This window comes from Toxotes jaculatrix, chromosome 11 (genome assembly GCF_017976425.1).
Source record: "Toxotes jaculatrix isolate fToxJac2 chromosome 11, fToxJac2.pri, whole genome shotgun sequence".
NCBI lineage: Eukaryota > Metazoa > Chordata > Actinopteri > Toxotidae > Toxotes > Toxotes jaculatrix.
The window spans coordinates 14,020,114-14,044,546 of record NC_054404.1 but is presented as its reverse complement, the minus strand read 5'-3'; the positions used below and the strand labels follow the sequence as shown (position 1 = coordinate 14,044,546).

Sequence of the window (24,433 nt, the reverse complement as noted above, 5' to 3'; positions counted from 1 at the left end):
GTAAAACAAAGCTATTTTTAGCTACGTGGTCAGACTCAAACCCACATGTGAGTAGTTTAACTCTGGTTATTTGTAGCTTACATACTCCTATGAGAGGATAAGAAACTAGGCTGACAGAGCTGTCTCTGTCAAAGCTTTTGGCTGCAGTTAGCTTTAACATTTCTCTGTAGGGAGGTAGTGACTTACAGCATAGATATGCCAAGATAAGAGGCGCCTGTGAGCCAACCAAGGGGCAGTGTACTTCTGGCTTTGCTTACAAATCGTTGCAGTAATCCTAAGCCTTTCTGTAAGTGTAACAGTTGAAGCGGACAGGTACATATAACTATATCTGTGGAATGTCTTAATATTACATAGATGTAGTCCAGACATTCTTGCATTACTCTCATTACTCTGTTGTTTTTATGTTCAATCCATCACACTAATGAAATGTACAACCTGTACACTATAGTATAAATGTAGAGAGAGGACATGTGTTTATGTGAATGTAGTTTTATCCTCTCTGATTTCCTCTTGTTTATTGATCCACAGGCCCTACAAGGTCAGATGACAGGACATCAGACTGCTATTGACACACTACGCAAAACAGCAGAGTCTTTGATAACATCTGAAGGAGACCTGCTGAGCAACCCAGATGAGATCCAGGAGACAGTAGGTGAGTGAAAAATCAAAGTAGGGAGCAGATCAGATTTTGCACCATCTTCATAATATCAGAGAATTTAAAAGATTTTATGTGTCATCATTCACACTCAAATAATGGGGTTTGGACATAGGCTTTTAAATATGCAAGTTGAAAGATGCCAGACTTTGAAAAGTTTTAAAAATCACACATTTTAAAACACAGCTTGAAATGAACAAACCTCATAGTCTTGCAAAATGTTCATCACTCAACTTGTTAAAACAAGTAGGAAGGTCATTAAGGCAGCACACCATCATTTAGTAACACACAAAAATGTCAACATACCACAAAGTGTCCAGCATTTCTTTTCTACAATTTACACAAAGTATCTGTGTGATTTATGGCTTTTAGGGTGTCTCATTTGTGTTCATTTTCCCCAATCACTGTTTTGTTGGCCATCATTTAAAAATGCTTTTACTCTACCAAAATCTTTTGACTCCAATCCTTTGTCAAAATTATAGCGTTAACAAACTCATAAATGCCAAACAGGTTTCTGCTTTGCTTTGAAATGTTTATCTCACAGTGTGTCCCAAACAGTGAGAAATTGTTCAGCTTGAAACACAAACTGATTTTTGCCTCCATGTGTTGCAGATGACGTAGTAGAGCGCTACGACAACCTGTCCAAGTCTGTGAGTGATCGAAATGAGAAACTGCAGATCACTCTGACTCGCTCCATGAGTGTCCAGGATGGTTTGGATGAAATGATGGGATGGATGGAGGGAGTGGAGACCAGTGTGAAAGAGAAAGGACAGATTCCCCTGGACTCTGCATCTATTGGAGATATCCTCAGCAAAGAAGCAGTGTGTATTCTTGTCATCATTTCAGCAGTACAATAACTATATACTGTAACTCATGTACGTGATTGATTTTCACTTTATCTACATATTAAAACCTTTCTGTGGTACATCCTGTGTTTTTAAGGCCTTAGAGCAGGACATAGCAAGTCGCCAGAGCAGCATCTCAGCCATGAAATCTAAGGTGAAGAAGTTTGTGGAGACAGCAGATCCCTCTGCCGCTGCGCTTCTGCAGTCTAAGATGGATGCTCTCTCTCAGCGCTTCACTGATGCCTGTGAGAAGCACAAGCAAAAGGTTTCCCATCTGGAGCAGCTGAAAGAAAAGGTGGAACAGTTTGAGACGGTCGCAGATAAAGTTCAGCAGTTTGTTGTGAAGCGTTCGCAAGATCTACATGAGACAGACGGGCCAGGGAAGACCTTCGATGAACTGTCCCAGCTAATGCAGGTAAGTAGACTAAGGACAGTGTTTACGACAATAGGTGGACATGCTTGGTACCTTTCAGTAATGTAACATTTCATCAATAATTTAATTTTAAATTTTTATAAAGATTGACAGACTATTATAATTTCACTGTAGAATACTAAAGCGGAGATGGCTGAACATGCAAGTGATTTGGAGAAGCTGCAGACTCTGTCCAAAGAGCTGTCTGAAATAAGCCCTGATGGAAACAAAGCCCAGATCCAGAGCAAGATGGACAATCTCTCAAATATTTTCACCACCTTTAAAGACACTGTCAAAGAAAAGTAAGTCAGGACCTGGGGAAGGAAAAAGAGGTTCTTTGTATTTCTACTTTTAACAATTAGTTATACATCCTTTCCTTTACTGTTTATCTAATGTTGGTAATGTACAGATGGATGCATGATATGATTCTTGTCTACTACAGAGAAGAAGAGGTATCATCCTGTCAGGACCAGCTGGGAGAGTTCAGATCTGCAGCCAGCGCGCTCACCAAGTGGCTGGAGGAGACCAATGAGAAAGTACCTGCAGTTCAGCCAAGCAGCAGTGAGAAAAGTCTGGAGAAGGACCTGCAGATAGTCACTGTGAGTCATGAGATAAATAAAAAGTCTGCTATAGAGAGAGTGCAACTCTGATATAGATTTTTTCGAACTGCTCTAAAAAGCTGGAACAGAAGCTACTGATGTTCTACTTTACATCTTTTGTTTATGTGTTTTGCAAAAGATAGATGAAAGTGTGTTTTAACAGATTATAGTCCTATCCTCCCTAAACTCCCCATCCCAACCTGCTTTCTCTGCCAACTAATGACAGATGGATGGTGAGTTTTCACAGTGGACAGATCTGGGAGTGAAACACTATGTTGTCCAGCAGAGAGACTATTTTCTTCCCATGATGTTAGAGAAAAAAAAATCGCAGAAGGAGATCAAGGGTCTAGTGTGAATAGAGAAAATGCAAAAAGGTCTTAAAGAAGTGAAATCACCCATTTTTCCTTTATCCTGCTTCTCACGTTCATGTGTCAGACATCACCTTCTTACTTTCATGTGTTAAAAATACCATCCGTCATATCTATGCCCGTATACACCATTTATCTGTCTGATCCTTCTTTCATCAGGAATTATTAGATGAATGGACTTCCAAAGGCCCTGCTGTCCAAGACTTGAACACTAAAGGCTCAGCGCTGTGCAGCCTCATTACTTTCCTCACATCCCCTGCCAAAACAAAGACTCCTAACAAGTCAGGTAAACATCAGCACACTTAACCTCACATGTTTGAATCATTCATTGGAATGGGAAGCATGCTGTTTGGGTGCACTTCTTAGTACTTTATAATCACTAACCATTGGAGACCGTGGAACAATCTCTTGCCAACAATCCTAGTCAGCCTGCCTGTCTTTTACACAAGCTTTGTCTTATGTCTTTGCATCAGCTCTTACTAATGGTGGTGGTCCGGCGAGCCATTCCTACCTAACTAATAAAGGTAATGAAGTGTGTATGTGGCTGCAGTGAAAATACAGTGTTTGTGGTCTGATTTGCAGGTATAATGGCCCATTTTCAAAACACTGCTATGCCAAACAAATAGCAACATTTGTAAATCACTGTAACAGTATGTTCTGATTACGAGTTGTAGAATTACAAGGGCAAAAAGACACAGATAGAGGGAGTTTGTAGTTTCTTTTTTTTTTACTGATATAGAGAGGTGATGGTTTAACAAGTTAGGAAAAACTGATGAAGCAAAAAGCGGTCAGGGGGATGAGACAGTGATGGAGATTTTTACTATAGCTGATGATAAGCTCTTGGATGTTCACCTGGACTGTGACTTACATAAGCGCTCAGAGGCAGCTGTCAGATTGTGAGAAGTTGTCCTGCAAAAAAGGGACAAAAAACAATATCCTTACTTACTTAGATGACAAAAAAAAATCTTTTTTTTTTGGGCAACATTTAAACTCCAGGTTCTTTCAGATTGAAGCAGCATAATTCTTAAGTTAAGGAACTGTTTTCTTAAGGCACTCTCATCTGAGAACTAAGAACAAATCTGTGTACAGGAGTAGTTCTTGCAAGCTGCAGTAACTTATTGTGTAGGTGCACTTAAGATTGTATTCTTAAATTCCATTTACAGAGAGTTGGTGCTATTTTCCACACTCATATTCTGAACATACTGTACTGTAGGGCTATTATATTAACCGTACCTCACTGTTATCATAACCTCAGTATGACACTCTACTATACTCCCAGAAAGGAAACTTGATGGAATTATTTTAAATGTCCTCAGAGCTGATGGTAATTCAGCAGAACATGTCATTCATCAACGAGGGATACGTGAACCTTGGGGAAACGTTGAAGAGTCGAGCCACAGAGCTGAGTAGCTCGGTGCAGGAGTTGAAAGTGGCCCAAAAGGACACGGAGGACATGATGACGTGGCTGAAGGACATGAAAAAGACTGCAGCGTCATGGAACAGCGCAGCCACAGAGAAAGATTCAGTGAAAACACAGCTTGCACAGCAGAAGGTACAGAACTGTTGTTGTTGCATTTACATTTTACATTTAATTATGTTCCAAAGCTCCTCCCTGACTTTGTGCTGCTATAAACGAGATACTCATATGACACGCTTCTTGGAAATCATAGGATTCAGCGTTCATAATTTGTTATATTTTCTCAGGCATTTGAAGATGGCATGAAGCAAAAGCAGGAGCAGCTCCAGAAGCTCAGAGAGAAGCTCCTCAACTTGATTACGTCTAATCCAAACTCCCCTGAGGCAGCAAAATGGAAACAGATGCTTGCTGAAATAGGTATGCACCAAGGTGTTGTGTCCAGATGGCCCTGGGTAATTTAGGTCATTGAAACTGTCAGAGGTTTGTTGAATCTCATTGATGAAATGAATCTCATTACGTCCCTGACGTTTGAGTAAAGGCTTTTACAGCATGTCACATACTATATGAGATATTAGATCAGCTACATTCCTGGTGTCTGTCCTGTTGTCTACCGACCATAAACAAACAAATGAACAGAGTGTGAGCTTGTCTCAGTACCTGCTCTCTGTCCGAGCGGTTAAATTAACACCTTTGTAGTGCCAGGTCCTGCACAGTGGGAGATTTGCCAGGTGAACAGTGGGACAGTGGATGGAAAGGTGCTATTCTGCTGACTAATGCAGACTGGTGTGATTGTTTTGCCCTCCTGCTCAGATGCTGCTTGGGCAGATATCAGCGGCTCTGTAGAGGAGAGGAAGCAGCACCTGGAACAGTCCAACAAGAATCTGGACATCTTCCAAACAACTGAGCTGCAACTTGGTCAGTGGCTTTCAGAGAAGGAGCTGATGATGAGTGTTCTTGGGCCCCTTTCGATAGACCCGAACATGCTTAAAATGCAGAAGCAGCAAGTTCAGGTAAGCATGGTGCAAGCTGTTGGGAATGATTTAAGGTTTTACATCCCTTTAGAATCAACATTTCTTCTACTTTTCTGATTGTTCATCTTGATCAAATTCTTCCCTTTAGATCCTCCAGAATGAATTTAAGAGCCGTAAACCTCAATATGAGCAACTTGAGGAAGCTGCCTCAGCCATCCTAAGCTGCTCAGACAACCAGGACCCCTCAAGCGGGAATCTGGTGAGGGAGCAGCTCACTTCCATCACCCAAAAGTGGCAAGGCCTCACAGGGCAGCTGGACCAGCGAGACAGCCTCATCGACCAGGCTGTGGTGAAGACGGGGCAGTTTCAGGAGTTACTGAGGAGTCTCAGTCAGACTGCCACTCAGCTGGAGAATCAGCTCACCAACCATCAGGGCCACAGCACCCAGCCTGACGCTGTGAAGAAGCAGTTGGAGGACGTTCAGAACATCTCAGCTCAGCTGAGAGAAGAAAGGAAGAGGCTGAAGGAGGCTGAGGCCATCAATGCAGAGCTCACAGCGATGGTGACTGAAGACTATCTGAAAGCAGACTTAGCCAGGCAGCTGGAGAGTGTCAGCAAGCCTTTCAAACAGCTGGAGGAGAAAGCAGGTTGGCCTTTTAATGTAACCTAATAATGTAGTGTTGTAATGTTTGGAAAAAGAAATGATTTTATTCGTGTTGAGTCACTGCAGAATATATTTATACTATGACACCAACTTCCCAACAGCCTTAATTTTCGCAACCACAGTTTCTTGAGTTAAGTATTCAAGCTCTGGTCTCTAGGCTCTATTTTAACCTTTTGTCTGTTTTTTTTTTATAACTTATGTTGGAACGTAAATTGGAACCTAGTATAGTTAGTTTAAACTGAGATCGATGACCGAATTGGTTCGACTTTTTTGTGTAAAACGTGTTACAGCATTTAACTCACTAACTGCCACATTTGTCTGTCATAGCAAAACGGATCGAGCAGCTGAACTCAACCTTTGCAAGCTCTCAGCAGTTCCATCAGACCTCCAAAGACTTCCAGTCATGGCTGGGTGAGAAGCTCCAGGACCAGTCTAAGCCCCAGACCATCTCTGCCAAAGCAGACATCCTGCAACAAACCTTGGAGGAACACAGTAAACTCCAGAAGACTCTCAGTGAACACGAAGAGACTTACAACACAATCACTGGGGAAGGGGAGATGCTTTTGCAGAACACTGATGGGGCAGAAAAGTTGGCACTACAAGGGCAGCTCACTACCCTCTCTTCCAACTGGGAGGAGGTGAAGAAGAGCTCTGTGGAGCAGGCAGAGAAACTCCAGACTGCTCTGCAGAGATCTCTGAAATATCAGGAGCATGCAGAGAGGCTCAGCTCTTGGATTCAGGAGTGTGAAGCTAGCGAGGACCGGCTGAAACTCACTGTTGATCCTGTTGCCGTTGAGAGCTCCATTTCTCAGGTTAAAGCTCTCCAGAAGGATGTTGATAAGCACCGAGGGATGGTGGAGCAGCTCAACACAGCTGCTGATAGCCTTCTTGAGGTGGCCAACACAGACACTCAAGCTATAAAGGAGGAGAAGGCTAGCATTAGCAAAAGAGTGGACAATGTAGTCGAGGGTCTGCAGAGCAAGAGGGATTCCCTGGAGAAGATCTCGCACACAGTTAAAGAATTTAATGATGTCCATAAAGAGGCAAAGGGTCAGCTTGAGGGAGCCAAGAAGCAGGTGGATGCCTATGAATCACAGGGAGTGCAGGGTCACAGCAGTAAGAACCTGACCAACATGAAAGCCCAACATAAGAGTTTAGAGGGAGTTCAGAACCAAGTAGAGCACTTGAAGAGCCTGGCCAAGGACCTCGTCGTAGATGTCCCAGATGCTGACGGAGTGACAGACCTCTTACTGCAGGCTGACAGCATTGAAAAGGACTACGACTCCCTGAACAAGAAACTAGAGGAGACGTGCCAAGTCTTGGAGGGTAAACTGCAGGGTATTGGGCAGTTCCAAAACAGCATCCGTGAGATGTTCACTCGTTTCACAGACCTGGATGATGAGCTGGACAGCATGGCTCCTGTGGATCTTGACTTGGCCACTCTTAAAGAACAGCAGGACAGCATCCAGAGCTTTGTGGCTAAGCTGCAAGAGCTGATGGCTAACACAGCCAATGCTGGAGATAGCTGCAAGAAGATGCTGGAGACTGAAACCTCACCTGACCTCTTAGGCCTGAAGAGAGATCTGGATGCTCTGAGCAAGCAGTGTGGGAAACTGTTAGACAGAGCCAGAGGCAGAGAGGTGCAGGTGCAGAGCACTCTCACCAAGCTAGAGGAACTGTACAGTAAAATCCACCAAATGGAAGATCAACTTTGCAGAGCTGTGGACAAGGAGGCGTCCCAGGAGGCGGTTGGCATGGAGACGGACGTCATCAACCAACAGCTGGAGGCCTTTAAGGTACAGTGTCCCCGGTCTGACAATTATCTTGTTAGACATCAAATTGATTCATTTTTATTCCTCTGGTTAAAAAAGTGAATCAGTTCGATGATGGAACATATGTGAATTCACAGCAGCGTAAAGGTCGATGTTAACAGCTTGCTTCACATTACATTTGCATCCATTTGTTTTGTGTTCTCAGGGGATCAGTATGAGTTGCTACAGTCATGAACTTAATGATATTCCAGAGGGACCTAACGTCCTTTTACATGCAGAGTGTGTAGTTGGCTTTGCATATCAGTAATGGAAAGTACTATTTAACATGAGACCTTTGTTATTACCAGTTGTGGCCCTGTCAGGCATGATATTGATAGTGCTGTCCCTATATCTTTAAACTGACAAAATACAGTATTACCATACTTAAAATAATGAGACATATATAATTTGTGTGGACAATGGGATGCATTCTCAGATATTGGGTTAAATATTTCTTCCCACAAAGATACAATCATAACACCTTTGCTCTTACAGTTTGTTCACATACAGTGTACAACATTAAAACAGACTGCACCGAGGTCTTTGACTAAATTTAATGTTGAGTGTTGATTTAATGTTAAGTGCGCCCTTTGTTTTTCAAATTGGCAATTATGAGAAATGTTTTTGTTATGAGAAATGCTTTTATTGCTATGCAAATCATCCAAAATCTTTCCCAAAACGCACAAATAAAGATTTTAGGTGCTGTCTATCCACAAAACGTTGCACTGGGGGCAGATTACCAGCAGGCTCTATACTGAAGACACTTGCTACATGCGTGGCAATCCTCAGGGGACTGCTGGTTCATTCAGGGCATCTGTTGTTAACAAAAGAGCTGTGGCCCATATGCAATGATGGTGCAGGAGGGATGGACCCTCACAGCCAGGTGGTCGCCAGCAGGGTATCACTTGATTCATTAATGAAGCTGGGCCTGAATCCTGATCTCTTAACACTGATGTTGTTCTTTTACTTCTGAACCTTCACAGCCTCACATTACCCGTGGCTCTAAGCTCAGAATGGCCTGGTGTTCTGTATCCTGAAACCTTGTAGTATTTTGTGCAGGACTGAGCGTCCATTAAAGCTTTTGCTGAAGGTTGTGTAATTTAGTTAAATTAACTGCTGCTAATTCTGCCTTTAAGGTTAATGCTGCTTCTGTCTGTGTTTTTGAACATGACTGAAGGATGTTAATTATACAAACTTATCTGTACAACAGTAGCAGTAGTTTAGTTTTTTTTTCTTTTCTTTTTTCTTTTTACCTGTTACAAAGTTGCCCAATGAACATGATAATCCCAAAGGTTATAGAGTAATCATTAAGGCTTTTGTTTATTGCATTAAGAATGCTTGGACTAAACATGCACATTTTTATGCAGGACTACAAACATGCCACACAGCTCCCTAATTTTCCTAATAGTCTGTTTTCAGTTCCTCTAACTCTCCATATTGTCTATAAAATCGTGGAGGCCTCTGTTGGTATCAATGAGGGATAAAACAAGGGGGTAGCCATTAGTAAGATTTACAGACAGATGCAAAATATTGTAAAAGCCTGTAAATTCCTGTGGAGTTTTAAAAGAGGATTGACCTAAATTTAGAGGTGAAATTATGAAACACTTCTTCATTTATAGTATTAGGTAGCGGTACAGTAAAACAATATAAACAGCCGTGTAAAGGCAAATGACACAGATCTCTCCTAAGATGTAGGTCAAGGGATTTTTTTTTTCAATTAAGGGGGTGCTGAACTTACATAGTAGGACTGCATCCAAACCCCTTGTTGAGTTACATGGATTAAAATATCATTGAGGTAGTGGGGGTGGGGGGTATCAGTCAGTTTGTTGTGTGGAGTTTAGTTAAAAGGCCTTGCAGGGTAACTATTAAAGAAGTGATTGATTCAGATTGTTGCTGAGCAGTGTTGTCATGGTGCGTGTTTTTACCCCCCCCCCCCCCCAACTCCTCTTTGTCCTTTCACTAGTCTGGGTTGAGAGGGCATATACGGCCTCAGCTGCTGGTGGAAAATCCCCTTTTGTACTCATTCATACTAATACATAGCATCAGGAGGAGAATTGGCAAAAATAGCAAACCTCGAATTGTTTCTTTATTTAGCCGCAGCATGAAAGCATAATATGATTTTGTCATATTCTGTTTTATATCCGTTGGATCAGACTCTTGGTGTAGGTAAGTGGGCTTTATTGGCGTCTGTTGAGAAGGAAATAAACAGAGAAAGACAGCGCTTGGATTCATCTCTTTCTTGTGCTGTTACCATTTTAGGTCAAGTTTTGAAAGAGACATGCCTGACTTCATGTGTTTACTCTTGTTTTTCCACATGAGATTTGTGGAAGCTTGACTGAGGAGCTCCTGGTGTATGTATATCTTTATGTGAAGGGCAGTTCTAGTGACTCAACACTGCTGGGGGTTGGCGTGGGTGTCGTTTCTCACCGTTCAGACATTACATCAGTGTGTCTTTCAATTCAAAAAGAAATTTCTACCTTCTGAATCACACTGCAGCTAACCCAGTTCATTGAAGTTGATGGCAAAAAAGTGTCACTGGGGCCACGTAGTGTGGTTTACTCACTGCCACACAGAGATGATACATTCTCCTTAGAGTGAAACATGAAACCTCAATGGGCCAGTTTCTATACATGTAGAGTGCACATGGTTTTGCAGTAAGGTGATTATGTTGAGCTTTCTATTCATCAGAGGTTTAAAGTCTTTGTTTCCAATGCAGACAGAAGTCATAAGTGTTAAAGCAGCCGTCAGCTGAAGCTAAGTGCTGGATGACCAGTTTGAAAACAATCCTCCGTGCACTCCCACAACACATTTGTGACAATGACATGAGAACCTATTCATTAGAAGCTGAATGTTGTTTCAGCTTGCTGGTTTGCTAGAACACGATTGAATCACTCATAACAAGCGTTATCTCAACAATCAGCAGAAAATTAATCTGCGACACATTTTTATTAATTTTTTTACTGATTGATTGTTTGCTGGTTGTAGTTTTGAAAAAGTTTGTTTGCTTGTTTCTTTGTTGCCTGTGATGGTAAACTGATTGTTGATGGTAAATCTGTTGGTTCTGTGCTGCTTACCAGGCAAAACAGTCTATTTAAATATGTGAACTGGGGCTCAATTAATCGATTAATCAAGAAAAATGATTAATTTATAATCAAAACAATCATTAATTGCAGCTGTTATCTACTGTATATGGTGACAAACATGATCAATTAATAATCCAGGAAACTCTCCTTCAAGCTTTTTTTTATTTTAAATTACAGCTCAACATAATCAGAAAGAGCAAAAGAGACGGCTGATGAGTGGTGCTGCTGAAAAAAAGCTTTATTCAGTTGTTTGGTTGAAAAATGTGTCCTCTCTTCAACCTTGGGTCTCTGCAACTTTTGGTCTGAGTTGCTTAAAAAGAATTTATATGAAGTTCACAAAGTACCAGAGATATATGGGACAGTGCTGACAAAGGGACCTGCTGCAGCCAGGAAAATGACTAGAGGAATAATTTGTATTCATTCATCTAGAAGCCAGATTATTTAAAAATAATGCGTATTTCAGTGGCTGAACATCCTTTTTTAAAAAAAAATCCCAACAGATCTTTAACTGCTTATTTATCTCTGCCAGCCTCCTCTTTTCTTTCCGTCTCTTCTCATGCGTGCAGGACTGGACAAAGAAGTTGGGATCGTTCAGCTCTTTACAGAGCTACTGCGGCGTAGACAATCCAGGAAACAAAAATAAATTCCTTTTATTATCTCCTCTATCCTCCTTTCTTCTCCTACCCCAGTCACTGGACATAAAAAGCCCCTTCATGCACTTGGCAGAACCGTCGGTGTTAAATTACCTGGGACCTGTGCCCCCCTCAGCATTCCACAGTAATTAAGAATATCTGCAGGGTCCACAGCAACTGTCCACAAGAAGAAAACAGAGGGCAAAGAAAAAAAAAAGGAAAAATGTGAATCTATTTCAGCATAGTGTGATGTCATCAGAGTGGGAACTGCTCCTGCCTGCTGGTCTTTTTTTTTTTTTTTCTTTCTGTGAAGTAGAAAAGCTGGTGCGTACTGCTTCCCCTCCCATCCCCTCAGTCACTGAAAGAAAAAGAAAAGTGAGCGATTGTGTCAGGATGTAGAAGATGGCTTAGAAGTGAAGTCATATGGACCATGCAGACATAAGGGGGAATTAGAAAGGGAGGGGGAGAAAAAAGGGTTGTGTCCACCAATCAACATGTGCCGGAGCGGCTCTGAGCACAAATGGAGTTGTGGCAGATGTTGTCTGAATAATGAGCGGGGGCGGGGCATGAAACCCTCTGCCAGGAGGGTTTCTGTCATTGCGAGAGGAGCGATGAGAGAGAAAGGGCAGGCTTTTTTGTTTATCCAGGAGTACCAGCTCTCCTCAGAACAGCCCACAGTTTTTGGTAGAGCCTGCTGGATTTGTCTGTGGATATTTTCACTTTGCACTGAAGATTTTCCTTTAGCTCACATGGATGCTGCAGGGATTTCAGGGAAAAAGAAGCACTTTGGACCGGAGGACTAGTGATTAAGTTTTGGCAGTTCACGGAGAAGAGCCTGGAGGAATATTTTTGAGATAGGTGACTGTATTGAAAGACTGGATTTTCATTCCTAATATGGATTATGGAGCTGCTACACAGTCCTAGGATTTGTTTGGGAATTTTTTTACTCTATGTTTGACATATTTGTATTTCTAAAGTCTTTATTTTTTAAATTTAGTGACATTTAATTGTCTGTATATTATTTTTTAAATCTTCACAAGCAATTATTTTGAAAAACCAGTTGAAACTTTTTGCATTTATTTGTAAAACTTCTCATTTAAAAGAGGGGAAAAATATTATTTTGCACACAATTGCTTGTCAAGTCAATTGGTCATATTGAGCTCCTTTTTACATTAGTTCTTGTGCACTAAAGCAACATATACCTCAAAGGATTTCACTAGAAATCCTTCATTTTTTTTTCTTCTTTTTTTTTTTTGGTAGTGAGTGGTGACAATTGTTTTAGCATGGGCAAACCACTTAGCAGACCAGATTGCCTCAGACAAAACCCTTCCTGTGTGGGGAAGGGGGAGGAGGAGGACCTGAACATTGATGACTGCTATGTGCCCCAGAGATCCATTTATGACACCGTCCGGCTCAATGAGCAGATAGACTCGGGCTCTAAAGGCAGCCTTTCTTCCCGGCACTTCACAGGCACCTTACCTTACACGCACCGCACGTTAGACCTCAGCAGCCTGTGTGGAAATGGAGTTCTCTCCGCTTCTAGTTCATTTGAGCTCCAAAGCCGAAAACCCGCCCTGCTGGATGAGCGTGTGGTCTTTGATGGACTTAAACTAAATGGGAACATAATCAGGGCCACTGATACAGTGCTGCCTAAGTCGCGACTCCAGGGAGGAGAGAAGAAGGACCATCCTCATCATCGGAGGTCATGGCGCACTTTTGCCCCCACTAATCTGAATGAGTATGCCAGCCGCAGTGGAACCTTGTGCTCTGGGAGTGTGGAGAGACCTGGGTTGATCAATGGCAGGAGAGGGCAGAGCATGACCAGCTCACTGACATCTGAAGAGGACTCGGGGCTGTACAGTCCTACTGTGGAGAGGGAGCGGCGTGCTCATCGATCCCACAAAAGAGCAGGCCCCAGTACAAGGAGCCTGTCATCCTCAGAGGCGATGCATATGTCTGGGGACCTGAAAACTCTGCGGTCGCTCAGCTCGGGGCAGGAAGAGTTTCCGTTCTCACCTGCGAGGGACAGCCGGTCTCTTTATCATAGTAATAGCTTGGTCCAGGAGCCTCGAACGGCGGAATCTGGTGTGTGTGAACTCACTGAAAAGGACACCCTGAGTAATGGAGAATACAAATATTCCACAGGGAGGTCATCCTCAGGGTCAGCCTCCAGGACACGAAACGATAGCTCTGGATGGCGTTCCAGGACTTTAACAGACTATGATGAGCTGTCCACTGCTGAGCTGTTAGAGGATGTGTCATGTCAGGATGACTGTGAGTTGCTTAGTGTGGTGGTGACAGAGCCTGAGACATATGGAAACTCTGTAACTCTACCCATCGAGAGCCGCCAGCAAACAAAACCATGTACTGTGCAACAAGGAGCGTCCAAATACAACATGGAGGAGCTGGAGGAGTTTCTGCAGTCAGTGGAGGCCTGTCTGCCTAAAAGTTTAGAGGAATTCCAGCACACAGGAGAGCATGAGATAGAAGCCCTACTGAATGCCATCACTACGTGTCCTGAAATGGACCCTATGGGTTACTTCTCCCCACAGGTGCCCAAAAATAGCTGCTTTCTTCATTTCTGAGTTTTGCTCATTAGCTGGTTCAGCAGGTTTCACTAGATGATACTCCTTTTTAGATGAGTTTTTCCTGGCTGGTGGCTTGCAATTTTTTATTTATTTATTTATATTTTAAACATATCTGATTACATGATGGGTGAATTAGGTTTTTCTTACCAGTTCAGCCTGGAAATCTGTCTGTGTGATTGTGCGCAGCTGTGTTTTTACAGTTAGACGTGCTCTGCCCTTTTAGAAGCTGCTGACTGGTTAGAGAGTTGTTTATGTCAGCTGGATTTTAACACTAAACCTGTGGCGATGTCGTGGCATTTGTGTTTCAGGAAGTGGGAGAACTCTCTGGCATAATTTTAAAGTCTTTTTTTCCCCAGGGTTACAACTAAGAATGATTTTCATCATCATCTGCCATGTATTTTTTCAGTTAATCAACTAATTGTCATGTCTACAAAATGTCAGAGAAAAGTGAAAAAATGCCAATCATGAGTTGCAGAACCTAAATTGATTGCGCCATATATTTTTTCTGTGTGACCAAAAGTCCAAAACTCAAAGGTTTACTGTGATATAAAACAGAGAACAGCAACAAATCCTTGAGAATGTTTAGATTTCAGTATTTATGCTTGAAATCTGCCTAAAAGGATTAGGGGGAGCCCCAGCAGTTCACCTGGTAGAGCTTACTGTAGCAACCCAAGTCCAAATCCCACCCGGGCCCTTAGCTGTACGTCACCCCCCCCCCCCCACGCCCCCACCCACCTTCTCTCTCTCTTCTCTGACATTATCAGATAAAGGCGGAAATGCCAAAAAATAATCTTAAAAAAAAAGATCATCCAGTGTTATTTATTTTTATTGTTGTCATGGCAGAGAGCAATTCAGATATTTTGGAGAAAGGATTTGTGTAAAGCTCAACAAGACAAAATAATATTTGGAGGACAGAGTCATGGCAGAGAGCAATTCTGAAAATGAAGTTCTGAAAAATGCAGTAAAGCTTGTAAAGCATCATGAAAATCATTGGTCTTTGAACAGTTGCAACAGTAATCCAGCCAGTTTAATGAACCTCCGAATGAGACTGATGACATTGTAATCTGAGCACCTATAAAATATTTATTCTGATTTGTTCTATTTCCCTTCAGACTTTCCAGAAAGAGGACATTGATCCATTGCAGACGCAGCTTCAAGACATCAACTCCCTCGGCCAGGGCCTCATCCAAAATGCTGCCAAAGGCACCAGCACCAAGAAGCTTGAGGATGACCTGGAGGATGTCAACACAAAGTGGAATACCCTCAATAAAAAGGTTATTTGTTATATACTACCAGTCTGACTGGCTGATGTTTGCTTTTGACTGTTGGTCATTAGTGGAAATACAAAGAGATGTTGGCAGTATAATGAGTCATTCATTCTTACTATTTATTATAGTATTATCCTTTGATGAGTTACTGGTGAGCTGTTCAAAACAGGTGACTTCTATATTTACCATGTGGTCTGCAGATTGCTGAACGCTCAGCCCAGCTGCACGAAGCTCTGTTGCATTGTGGGAGGTTCCAGGATGCTCTGGAGTCACTGCTCAGCTGGTTGACTGACACAGAGGAGCTGGTGGCCAATCAGAAACCTCCTTCTGCAGAGTTCAAAGTGGTCAAGGCACAGATACAAGAGCAGAAAGTAAGCCGGTATCACATGGTACAAACACATAAACACACAGGAACAGATACTCAGAACACAGCAGCAGTTCTATTTTAATCTTTCTGTTTCAACACTAGAAAATCCACAAAACATTATGGCTTTGCCATTCATCTTATTTAATTGACATCCATTGTTGAACAAGAGCGTGGAACACAAAGCTTTTACTTTAATGGACACTCAATTTGTGCCTGTTAGATTTACTGTTTTTCACCACCAAGCAATGCTCACCGTCAGAGCATGTTAAAGGCGCCCAATAACTCTCCTCTTTTGTTTGCCTTTGACAGCTCTTACAGAGACTGCTGGATGACCGAAAGCCGACAGTGGAGCTGATAAAAAAGGAGGGAGGGAAGGTCGCAGAACTGGCAGAGTCTGTGGATAAGGAGAAGGTTGCAAAAGAGATCGAATGCCTGGGGCAGAGGTGGGACGCTCTGCTCAAGAAAGCTGAAAACAGGTCTGTTTAAACACCAGCAATGTTAAAACACTTGGAAATGCAATGCCTCAAAATTAAATGTTACTAAAGAAAAGTTTTCCAAAGATTTAAAGCACTGTGATTTTTTCAGCCATTACTATTTTTGCCTTTATTTGGTTCTGGAAATATTTAAACCTTTTAAGAACCTTTTAAGAGGCTTAAAGGAGTTCAACATTTTAGGAAACACATCTTTTTTCTTTCTTCAGAATTCTTCAGAATTTGCACTAACAACGAAGAGTTATACCATAAAATGATGAAACGGGTGGATACAGGCATTGTTTAACTTTTTTTTTTTAAAAAACTAACTTACTAACTTACTTCCAGCAAGTATTAATAATAATAATAATAATAATAATACTACATCAAATTTGTATAGCGCTTTTCCGGACACTCAAAGACGCTGAACAACAGAAACAAATGTTGTTTGCAAGTATCAGCAAGTGTTGCTGATACTTGCCAAAAAACAAATATTGGCAAAGTAGTTTCAGCTGGCTCAGTTCCACTGTGCCATTAGCATTTAAATGTGTTGAAGGAGTATAGCCAAACCCTGCACTAAATACTGTAGACCTCTGTCGGCATCTAAGGATCATTGTTGTAGTAGTTAAAACTATAGGTTAAATTCCTGAAACAGCCTCATCCAGCAGTGCAACACACCTTTCTCTCCCCTATCCCAGACTTTTTGAAATTTCTTGCTGACTGTGTAGAAGCACACTAAATAAAATAGCACTCTCAGATACAGTAGAAACTAAATCGAAACCAAGTTCAGATAAATGAGCCTCTAATGGAGCCATAATACTGGTAACTGCAAAGCTGTGTGTGAAGTATTGGTGTGGCAGCGATGAACTTGAGTGTCCATATAACTGAGAAGACTGTACTTTGCCTCTAACCGTTTGATACTGTTATTATTATGTGTCAGGCACAAGCAACTAGAGAGCATCTTAGTGGTCACTCAGCAGTTCCATGAGACTCTGGAGCCCCTGAGCGAGTGGCTCGCCACCACAGAGAAACACCTGGCCAACTCTGAGCCAATCGGCACTGAGACGTCTAAGCTGGAAGATCAGATCTCTCAGCATAAGGTAATATCCATCATTTCACATCATTACCATATGTTTTTGAATGTTTTTATGACACAATCGGTTATTTTCAGCTGAATTCAGTTTGGTTCATTTTGCTTGTTACTTTAAGTTTGTGCTTTTCATTATTTCTCCATTACGTTATTCATTTAATTTCAATTTCATATTTCTGTTTTATGTGTGTTTTCTGTTTTTGTCATATTTCCTTGGTTTGTTTCTCATCCCTCGTGGTCAGGCCTTAGAGGAGGAAATTATGAATCACAGTAAAGACCTGTTTCAGGCTGTCAGTCTGGGTCAGATGCTCAAAACTGTGAGCTCAGTGGATGATAAGGAGTTCGTCCAGTCCAAACTGGACTCCACCCAAGCCAGTTACATAGAGCTCCAAGAGCGATGCAGGAGGAAAGCTGAGATGCTGCAGCAAGCTCTGGCAAACGCCCAGCTGTTTGGAGAGGATGAAGTGGCCCTCATGAACTGGCTCAGCGAGGTGCACACAAAGCTGGGTGAAGTGTCCGTGGAGGACTACAAAATAGAGGTTCTCGAAAAGCATCTGGCAGAACAACGGGTATACACTCCTCCTCAGGCCAAGCATTATCTTGTCCTTTCATTTAAGCTCCATTTGTCATGTTTCAGTTGATTTTAGTGATTTGTCATATATTATTTACATTGGAACGTTTTGTGTCACTGTCAATATCTTTCTAAGGTTGTTTTTTTCTTTTTCAGGCACTACAAAGTGATATTGAGCTGAGGAAGAAGAATGTTGACCAGGCCATCTCTAACGGGATGGAGCTACTGAAGCAAACAACAGGCATGTTTGACTTGAGTACCACAGTTCATACCGCTGAATCTGAGCAAACAATCTTGTCTCTGTAATACACATAATAAGGTTTCTCGCTGTGTCCATGAAGCAGCTCAACAACAAAATTTGTGACAAAATTTGTTAAAATCTAATTTTCAGAAAGCTGTTTCATCTGCCAACTTATTTAAAGTACTGGTTTGACATTTTGGGAAATACGTATGTTGGCTTTCTTGCCGAGAGCTAGATGAGAAGATCATCACTGTGCTGTACTTTCCCCCATAATACAGCAGAAATGTAAAACTCTCTAAATTAATATATAATAATTTACTTCCTATTCATAGGTGATGAGGTGGTTGTTATCCAAGGCAAACTGGACAGCATAAAAACCAAATATGCTGAAATCAACTCTATGAGTGACAACGTTTTGAAGACACTGGAGCGTGTTTTGAGTCTCTCTTCAAAGCTACAACATACTCATGAGGACCTGAGCTCCTGGTTAGATAAAGTAGAAGCCGAGGTCAGTGCTTTTGCTGATCAGGAGCCAGTGGGCGAGCAGCTCATTCATGCACAAAGCAGGCAGAAGGTAAGTCTTTGTACAATAAAAGTTTTTTATTTGCTCTAAAAGAAATAAATACCAAATGGAACACACACACAACTGCTGTCTTCTCTGCTTCATGCAAATTTGAAAAAGACCTTGCTGAAGGAGACCAAAGACCAAAAACCTGAGATGGACAAGCTGAATGAGTTGAGTAGTTCTCTGCTGGATCTGATCCCCTGGCACACTCGTGAGGGTCTGGACAAGCTGGTGACTGAGGATAATGAGCGGTACAGAGCTGTCTGTGACACAGTCACCCAGCAGGTCGACCAGATCAACGCCGACATACTCAAGTCACAGCAGGTAAACCAGGGATGTTAATAAGCAACTTTTTCTCACTTGGCTTTCTTTGTTGTTTTCATTTAACTTTTTATGGTATTTTCTAATTTAGATATTGAAACATTTTTGTCAGTTGAAAACATCAGAGACTGAAATTTTTATTTGTTTGCTTCCAGTTTGATCAGGCTGTAGATGCTGAACTCTCCTGGCTAACCGAAGCTGAGAGGAAGTTGCTGTCGATGGGCGAGATCAGGCTGGAGCAAGACCAAAACACAGCTCAGCTCCAAGCACAGAAGGTTAGGCCGTCATAATGTTTGTGTGTATGGATAGACACAGCCCTCAGTTTCAACAAAGTACAGTAAACACAGCGGTTTGTTTTGTAACGTCCAGCCAAACCCACTCTGCCGGTTTTCCAGATTTTCTCCATGGACATCATGAGGCACAAAGATGCTGTGGATGAGATTGTGAAAACAGGAAAGGTCGTCATGAACAACAAAAACCCAGAAGAGAAAGAAATCTTGAAGGTGAAAGAAACTTATTGTAAATTTGAAACAGGCAATTAAGAATATATCATGTTAAAAGATTTTGTTGGTTTTCATCAGGCCAAGACCCAGACTCTCTTGGAGAAGTACAGTATCGTGAGTCAGCTGAACTCGGAGCGCTGTCTGCAGCTGGAGCGAGCCCAGTCTCTGGCCAGTCAGTTCTGGGAGACCTATGAGGAGATATGGCCGTGGCTTCAGGAAACCGTGAGCACCTTCAGCCAGCTGCCCCCACCTGCCATCGAGTACGAGACACTCAGGCAGCAGCAAGAGGAGCTCAGGGTAAGGAGCCGACAGGAGCAGAGCTTTAGTACAACACTTTTATTCCATTGAAAAGCTAAACTGAATATGTCACGTCCTCTCCAGCAAATGCGAGAGCTGATTGCCGAGCACAAGCCCCACATCGACAAGATGAACAAGACCGGGCCTCAGTTACTTGAACTCAGCCCAGTGGAGGGAGTGCCCATCAGAGAGAAGTACACAGCTACTGACCAACTTTACAGCAAACTGAAGGCTGATGTCAAGCAGAGAGCTGCCACTCTGGACGAGGCCATCTCCAAATCCACCCAGGTGAGGAGCAGTTGTTTATTAGGTGTTCCTAAGGAAAAGTTTTCATTTTCATGGCTATTTTTAATATATACCACAGTGTTTTCATGGGTCCTGTCCATCCATGATATAATTTCAAAGAAATTCCATATTCAATGTTGATAATCTGCCAATAAGCTAAATCTGTCTGATGTAGTACTACTACATCATAACTACTATATATTTAAAAAATAGTGAAATCATTTTCAGATGATTGATTAATCAGTTAATTCACTAATTAGAGAGTTTCAGTTCTACTTTGCCTACAGGTATTTATTTTTCAAAAGGTTATGTCTACAAATGGATTTCACAAATTAGTTTTATAGGCTTGTTTCTTTATATAACTACAGTGTCTTTCTGTAACAGAAGAACCAAACGCTTTCCCAGCTTTCGTCAGTGACATTGCTATATGAAGTATAAGTACAAACTGAGGTGTTTCCTCTCCTCATTCTCCACCAGTTCCATGACAAAATTGACCCCATGCTGGAATCCCTGGAGCGGATCGCTGAGCGCCTGCGTCAGCCTCCATCCATCTCAGTGGAGGTGGACAAGATCAGGGAGCAGATTACTGAAAATAAGGCAGTCTCTGTGGATTTGGAGAAACTGCAGCCTTCTTATGAAACGCTGCGACAGCGAGGCGAGGAGATGATTGCACGGTCTGAAGGGGCAGACAAGGACATATCTGCTAAAGGTATGGTATACAAAATATTGTCTTATTTGTCTTATTTGTTTAATATTGTTTAATATCTTTTTTTTGTGTAGTCCATTTTTTTATGGAATAAAGCAATTACTTTTGTTGTAATAGTCCAACAAAAAGGGTAAAGGCTTTTTTGGCAGTTACAGGGGTTTAACTATAACAGGGCATTAGGATAATTAAATTAATTATGATTGTAATGCCATTCTTTTTTTTCAGGCACAAAGAAGAATCAAGAGAAATAGACCAAATATTTTCCCCAAATATTAAGCCTGCATATGTGAGATGTGTGTTTCATTTATTTTGTCTTTGCTATAATTGTCACTTGTGTTTCTCCCACAAGCTGTACAAGACAAACTGGACCAGATGGTGTTCCTGTGGAACGACATCCAGGCCTTGGTGGAAGAGCGGGAGGCGAAGCTGCTGGATGTGATGGACCTGGCAGACAAGTTCTGGTGCGACCACTGCGCTCTCATCATCACCATCAAAGACAGCCAGGACCTCCTGAGGGAGCTGGAGGAGCCCGGAGTCGATCCCTCGGTCGTCAAACAGCAGCAGGAGTTTGTGGAGGTAGGCAGATCCCCAAAATGAAATTACTGAATCGGCCCATGGATAATTAAGAGTGAGGGAGGAATTCTTTTTTTTTTTTAACTCCTTTTTTTTCCACAGGGATTTAAGGAGGAGATTGACGGGCTGCAGGAAGAGCTCGATGTGGTTCAAAACCAAGGGGCAGAGCTTTTGACTGCCTGTGGGGAACCTGATAAACCTGTGATAAAGAAAAGTCTTGATGAGGTAATAGATTACTTCTTCTAGATTACCATCTTTGTGAAGATATCTTCCTCTTCATACTTTATTTCTTTTCCCACATCATGTGGCTTGTGGTGAGACCTGTGTCATTTTTCCAGGTGAATTCAGCGTGGGAGAATCTCAATAAGACTTGGAAGGAGAGAGTAGAGAGGCTGGAAGAAGCCATGCAGGCTGCTGTGCAGTTTCAAGACGGCCTGCAGGTACTTTGATTGCTGCTTCAAGGATTTTTAAGGGCAACACAATAAAACCCTTTATGGGATTTTTTGGTAACTTTGGTGAAGCTCTTCCAAAACTTACTGACTTTTTAAAATTACTTTTTTTTATTTTAAAATTGATTTTATTGAATAACCTGTCTGAGAATATACAGGGGAGAGACACATTCATAGAGACACATTTATGTGTTTGAAAGTGAGTCGGCTAGTTTTTAAGGCCTTCCGATGAAACCGCAGATTACAGTGCGTTTTTCTTTTTATTGCAGTTGATTGAAGTTATACAACATTTTATGAGAAGTCTATTAATTTAGAAACAATAAACACCAACTACAGTGCTTTTCTATATTTGGCTCACACTTAAACTCGTAAGATCCTAAGATCTTTTTGTGGGGGGAAAGAAACCTACACAGCTGCTTTAATTTTACCTTCACTTTAAAGATTGCACTCATACTTTTTCAAGATGATGTTATTTAATTTAAGGGCTTGTTTTTCTCGCATTTGTTTCCCTAACTTGTCAACCATATGGATTTACTTCAACCGACCAACCGTTTTTTTCATTTATTGCATAACATGACACTAAGCGTGAAACACGACTCCCTGTGCACTAAGCTTTGTTTTCTCTCAGTAACAATGGTTTCTCACCTTGTGCACAGGGAATGTTTGACTGGGTGGATATTCTGGAGAGCAAACTGGATTCAATGTCACCTGTAGGCACAGACCTAGAAACTGTGAAGCAGCAGATTGTAGAGCTCAAGGTACCGTCTTGTGTTTCTGTGTAAAGATGCAACAGGAGAATTTTTCATATATATGCTGAAAATATGATAATTCACCTCTGCTCTGGCTGATTAATTTATGTCTTTAACTTAAATGCAGTATTCACTGTTAGAGAAGCTCTGTCATATACCAGCTGTGTTCATGTTGAGTGCTTGATTCATAACATATCCTAGTTGACCTGTTTTGTACAGGTACAAAGGCTCTTTAAAAATAACTTCATAAAGTAGTCGCATTTACTTTGATGTCCAGTAATACAAATCTTATGCTACCAAAGGTAAAGCTGGTATTGTCTGTATAACTTTGTACTCCTGTTGACTGACTGGGTGTAACACTGTATGTGCTGGTTTTGTCAGGAGTTCAAAGGAGAGGCGTACCAGCTGCAGATCGAGATGGAGCGCCTGAACCACCAGGCGGGACTCCTGCTGAAGAAGGTGACGGAGGAGGCGGATCGCTGCGCCATCCAGGAGCCGATGTCTGAGCTCAAGATGCTCTGGGACAACCTGGATGAGAAGATCATCAGCCGACAGGTTCGACACCCGTTTACACCAGTTGTTCATTTTATATGCAATTTAAACAGCATGCAATAAATCTTATTGATTGCTTTTTGAAGCTCGACTCAACAGTGGCTGAGAAGCCTGTGGAATGTGTTGTATGCATGTCAAGCGCTTTCCCTCCCTGCAATATCTAATGGTTTAATCTGTCATTAATCCAGCACAAACTGGAGGGAGGCCTTCTGGCTCTGGGCCAGTTCCAGCACGCACTGGACGAGCTGCTGGCCTGGATGAGCCACACCGAAGACCTGCTCAACGAACAGAGGAAGGCAGGAGGAGACCCCAAAGCCATCGAGATAGAGCTCGCCAAGCACCATGTACGACACACCTCCTCCCATCTTGTGTTTTTATTTTTTCATTCAAATAAGTAGTTTCAGCTAAAAGCCATGGGATTAGGAAATGGGCATCAGTAGCAGAGTAAATGTGTGCTCACCACACTTGACTGTACATTTCATTTAACCCATGGACATGGAACTACAAAGCAGTAGATTTATTCTCCTTTACTAAACAATATATTCTAATGTGATCTTTTACTCAAACATAAGCACTGATCAGTATAAAGCAAGCTCTTTCTGGCTGTTTCATCTCCACAGGTTCTCCAGAATGATGTGTTGGCTCATAAAGCAACAGTGGAGACGGTGAACAAAGCTGGTAATGATCTGGTGGAGTCCAGCGCTGGTGAGGAAGCGTCTGGTCTGCAGACCAAACTGGAGAACCTGAACCAGCGGTGGAAAGCCATCCTGGAGAAGACGGAGCAGAGGAAGCAACAACTGGAGAGCGCTCTGCTTCAGGTATGAAAAGTTCATAAGCCCAAACCTCATTCATCACTATTTATTGTTTAATAAGCTGCGATAGAATCCTTTCTCCCAGGGGAACAAGTATGTTGGAGGAGTGATTCCTTTCTCTTCCCCCTCCTCATTCCTTTTGCATCCTGTGGAGTTTCTATTCATAACTTTGACATTTACGGGGCTGCTTTGATGTGAAGGAGGATATGAGGAACAGAAATAACCCCTGGATTTAGACTTTTATTCAAGAATTGTCTGAAAAGTTTCTTCAAACTCATAATCTGTGCCAGACTGAGAGGGCTTTCATAGATGAGAATATTTATCAGAAAAAAAGTGCCAAACAATCCAATCAAAGAATAAAGACAGTTTATTTTTTAAAAAATACTATTTTTTGTGATTTTTAATTAAAGCTTCACTATTATGTGTTTTTTATTTTACTGCTACACAGCGCAGAAAGCCAGCTTTGGTAGCAAAATGAATCCAAGGAATTAATAACTCCGACATCCTCCTCTCTGAGCCATAGGTTGCTAACAATGAGTGTGTGTGACACCTTTTGTCCTGACTCAGCT

At 41.9% G+C, this 24,433-nt stretch overlaps 1 protein-coding gene across 5 annotated transcripts in view; it reads left to right on the top strand.

The window, feature by feature from the left end:
- Positions 1-24,433, top strand: part of dst (dystonin) — a 99,943-nt gene that overhangs the window by 60,369 nt on the left and 15,141 nt on the right. For all 5 annotated transcript variants that reach the window (XM_041049411.1, XM_041049412.1, XM_041049415.1 and 2 more), the window contains 32 exons: positions 529-652; positions 1,268-1,476; positions 1,598-1,915; positions 2,048-2,214; positions 2,355-2,511; positions 3,039-3,165; positions 3,353-3,403; positions 4,196-4,431; positions 4,584-4,713; positions 5,107-5,306; positions 5,416-5,914; positions 6,259-7,727; positions 15,158-15,319; positions 15,514-15,684; positions 15,990-16,156; positions 17,091-17,250; positions 17,483-17,809; positions 17,968-18,052; positions 18,385-18,626; positions 18,735-18,941; positions 19,094-19,213; positions 19,334-19,441; positions 19,520-19,738; positions 19,823-20,026; positions 20,501-20,732; positions 21,079-21,305; positions 21,405-21,527; positions 21,641-21,742; positions 22,408-22,509; positions 22,882-23,055; positions 23,241-23,396; positions 23,673-23,870. In XM_041049411.1, the coding sequence (XP_040905345.1) occupies positions 529-652; positions 1,268-1,476; positions 1,598-1,915; positions 2,048-2,214; positions 2,355-2,511; positions 3,039-3,165; positions 3,353-3,403; positions 4,196-4,431; positions 4,584-4,713; positions 5,107-5,306; positions 5,416-5,914; positions 6,259-7,727; positions 15,158-15,319; positions 15,514-15,684; positions 15,990-16,156; positions 17,091-17,250; positions 17,483-17,809; positions 17,968-18,052; positions 18,385-18,626; positions 18,735-18,941; positions 19,094-19,213; positions 19,334-19,441; positions 19,520-19,738; positions 19,823-20,026; positions 20,501-20,732; positions 21,079-21,305; positions 21,405-21,527; positions 21,641-21,742; positions 22,408-22,509; positions 22,882-23,055; positions 23,241-23,396; positions 23,673-23,870 (7,173 nt within the window). The remainder of the gene's footprint in view (positions 1-528; positions 653-1,267; positions 1,477-1,597; positions 1,916-2,047; positions 2,215-2,354; positions 2,512-3,038; positions 3,166-3,352; positions 3,404-4,195; positions 4,432-4,583; positions 4,714-5,106; positions 5,307-5,415; positions 5,915-6,258; positions 7,728-15,157; positions 15,320-15,513; positions 15,685-15,989; positions 16,157-17,090; positions 17,251-17,482; positions 17,810-17,967; positions 18,053-18,384; positions 18,627-18,734; positions 18,942-19,093; positions 19,214-19,333; positions 19,442-19,519; positions 19,739-19,822; positions 20,027-20,500; positions 20,733-21,078; positions 21,306-21,404; positions 21,528-21,640; positions 21,743-22,407; positions 22,510-22,881; positions 23,056-23,240; positions 23,397-23,672; positions 23,871-24,433) is intronic.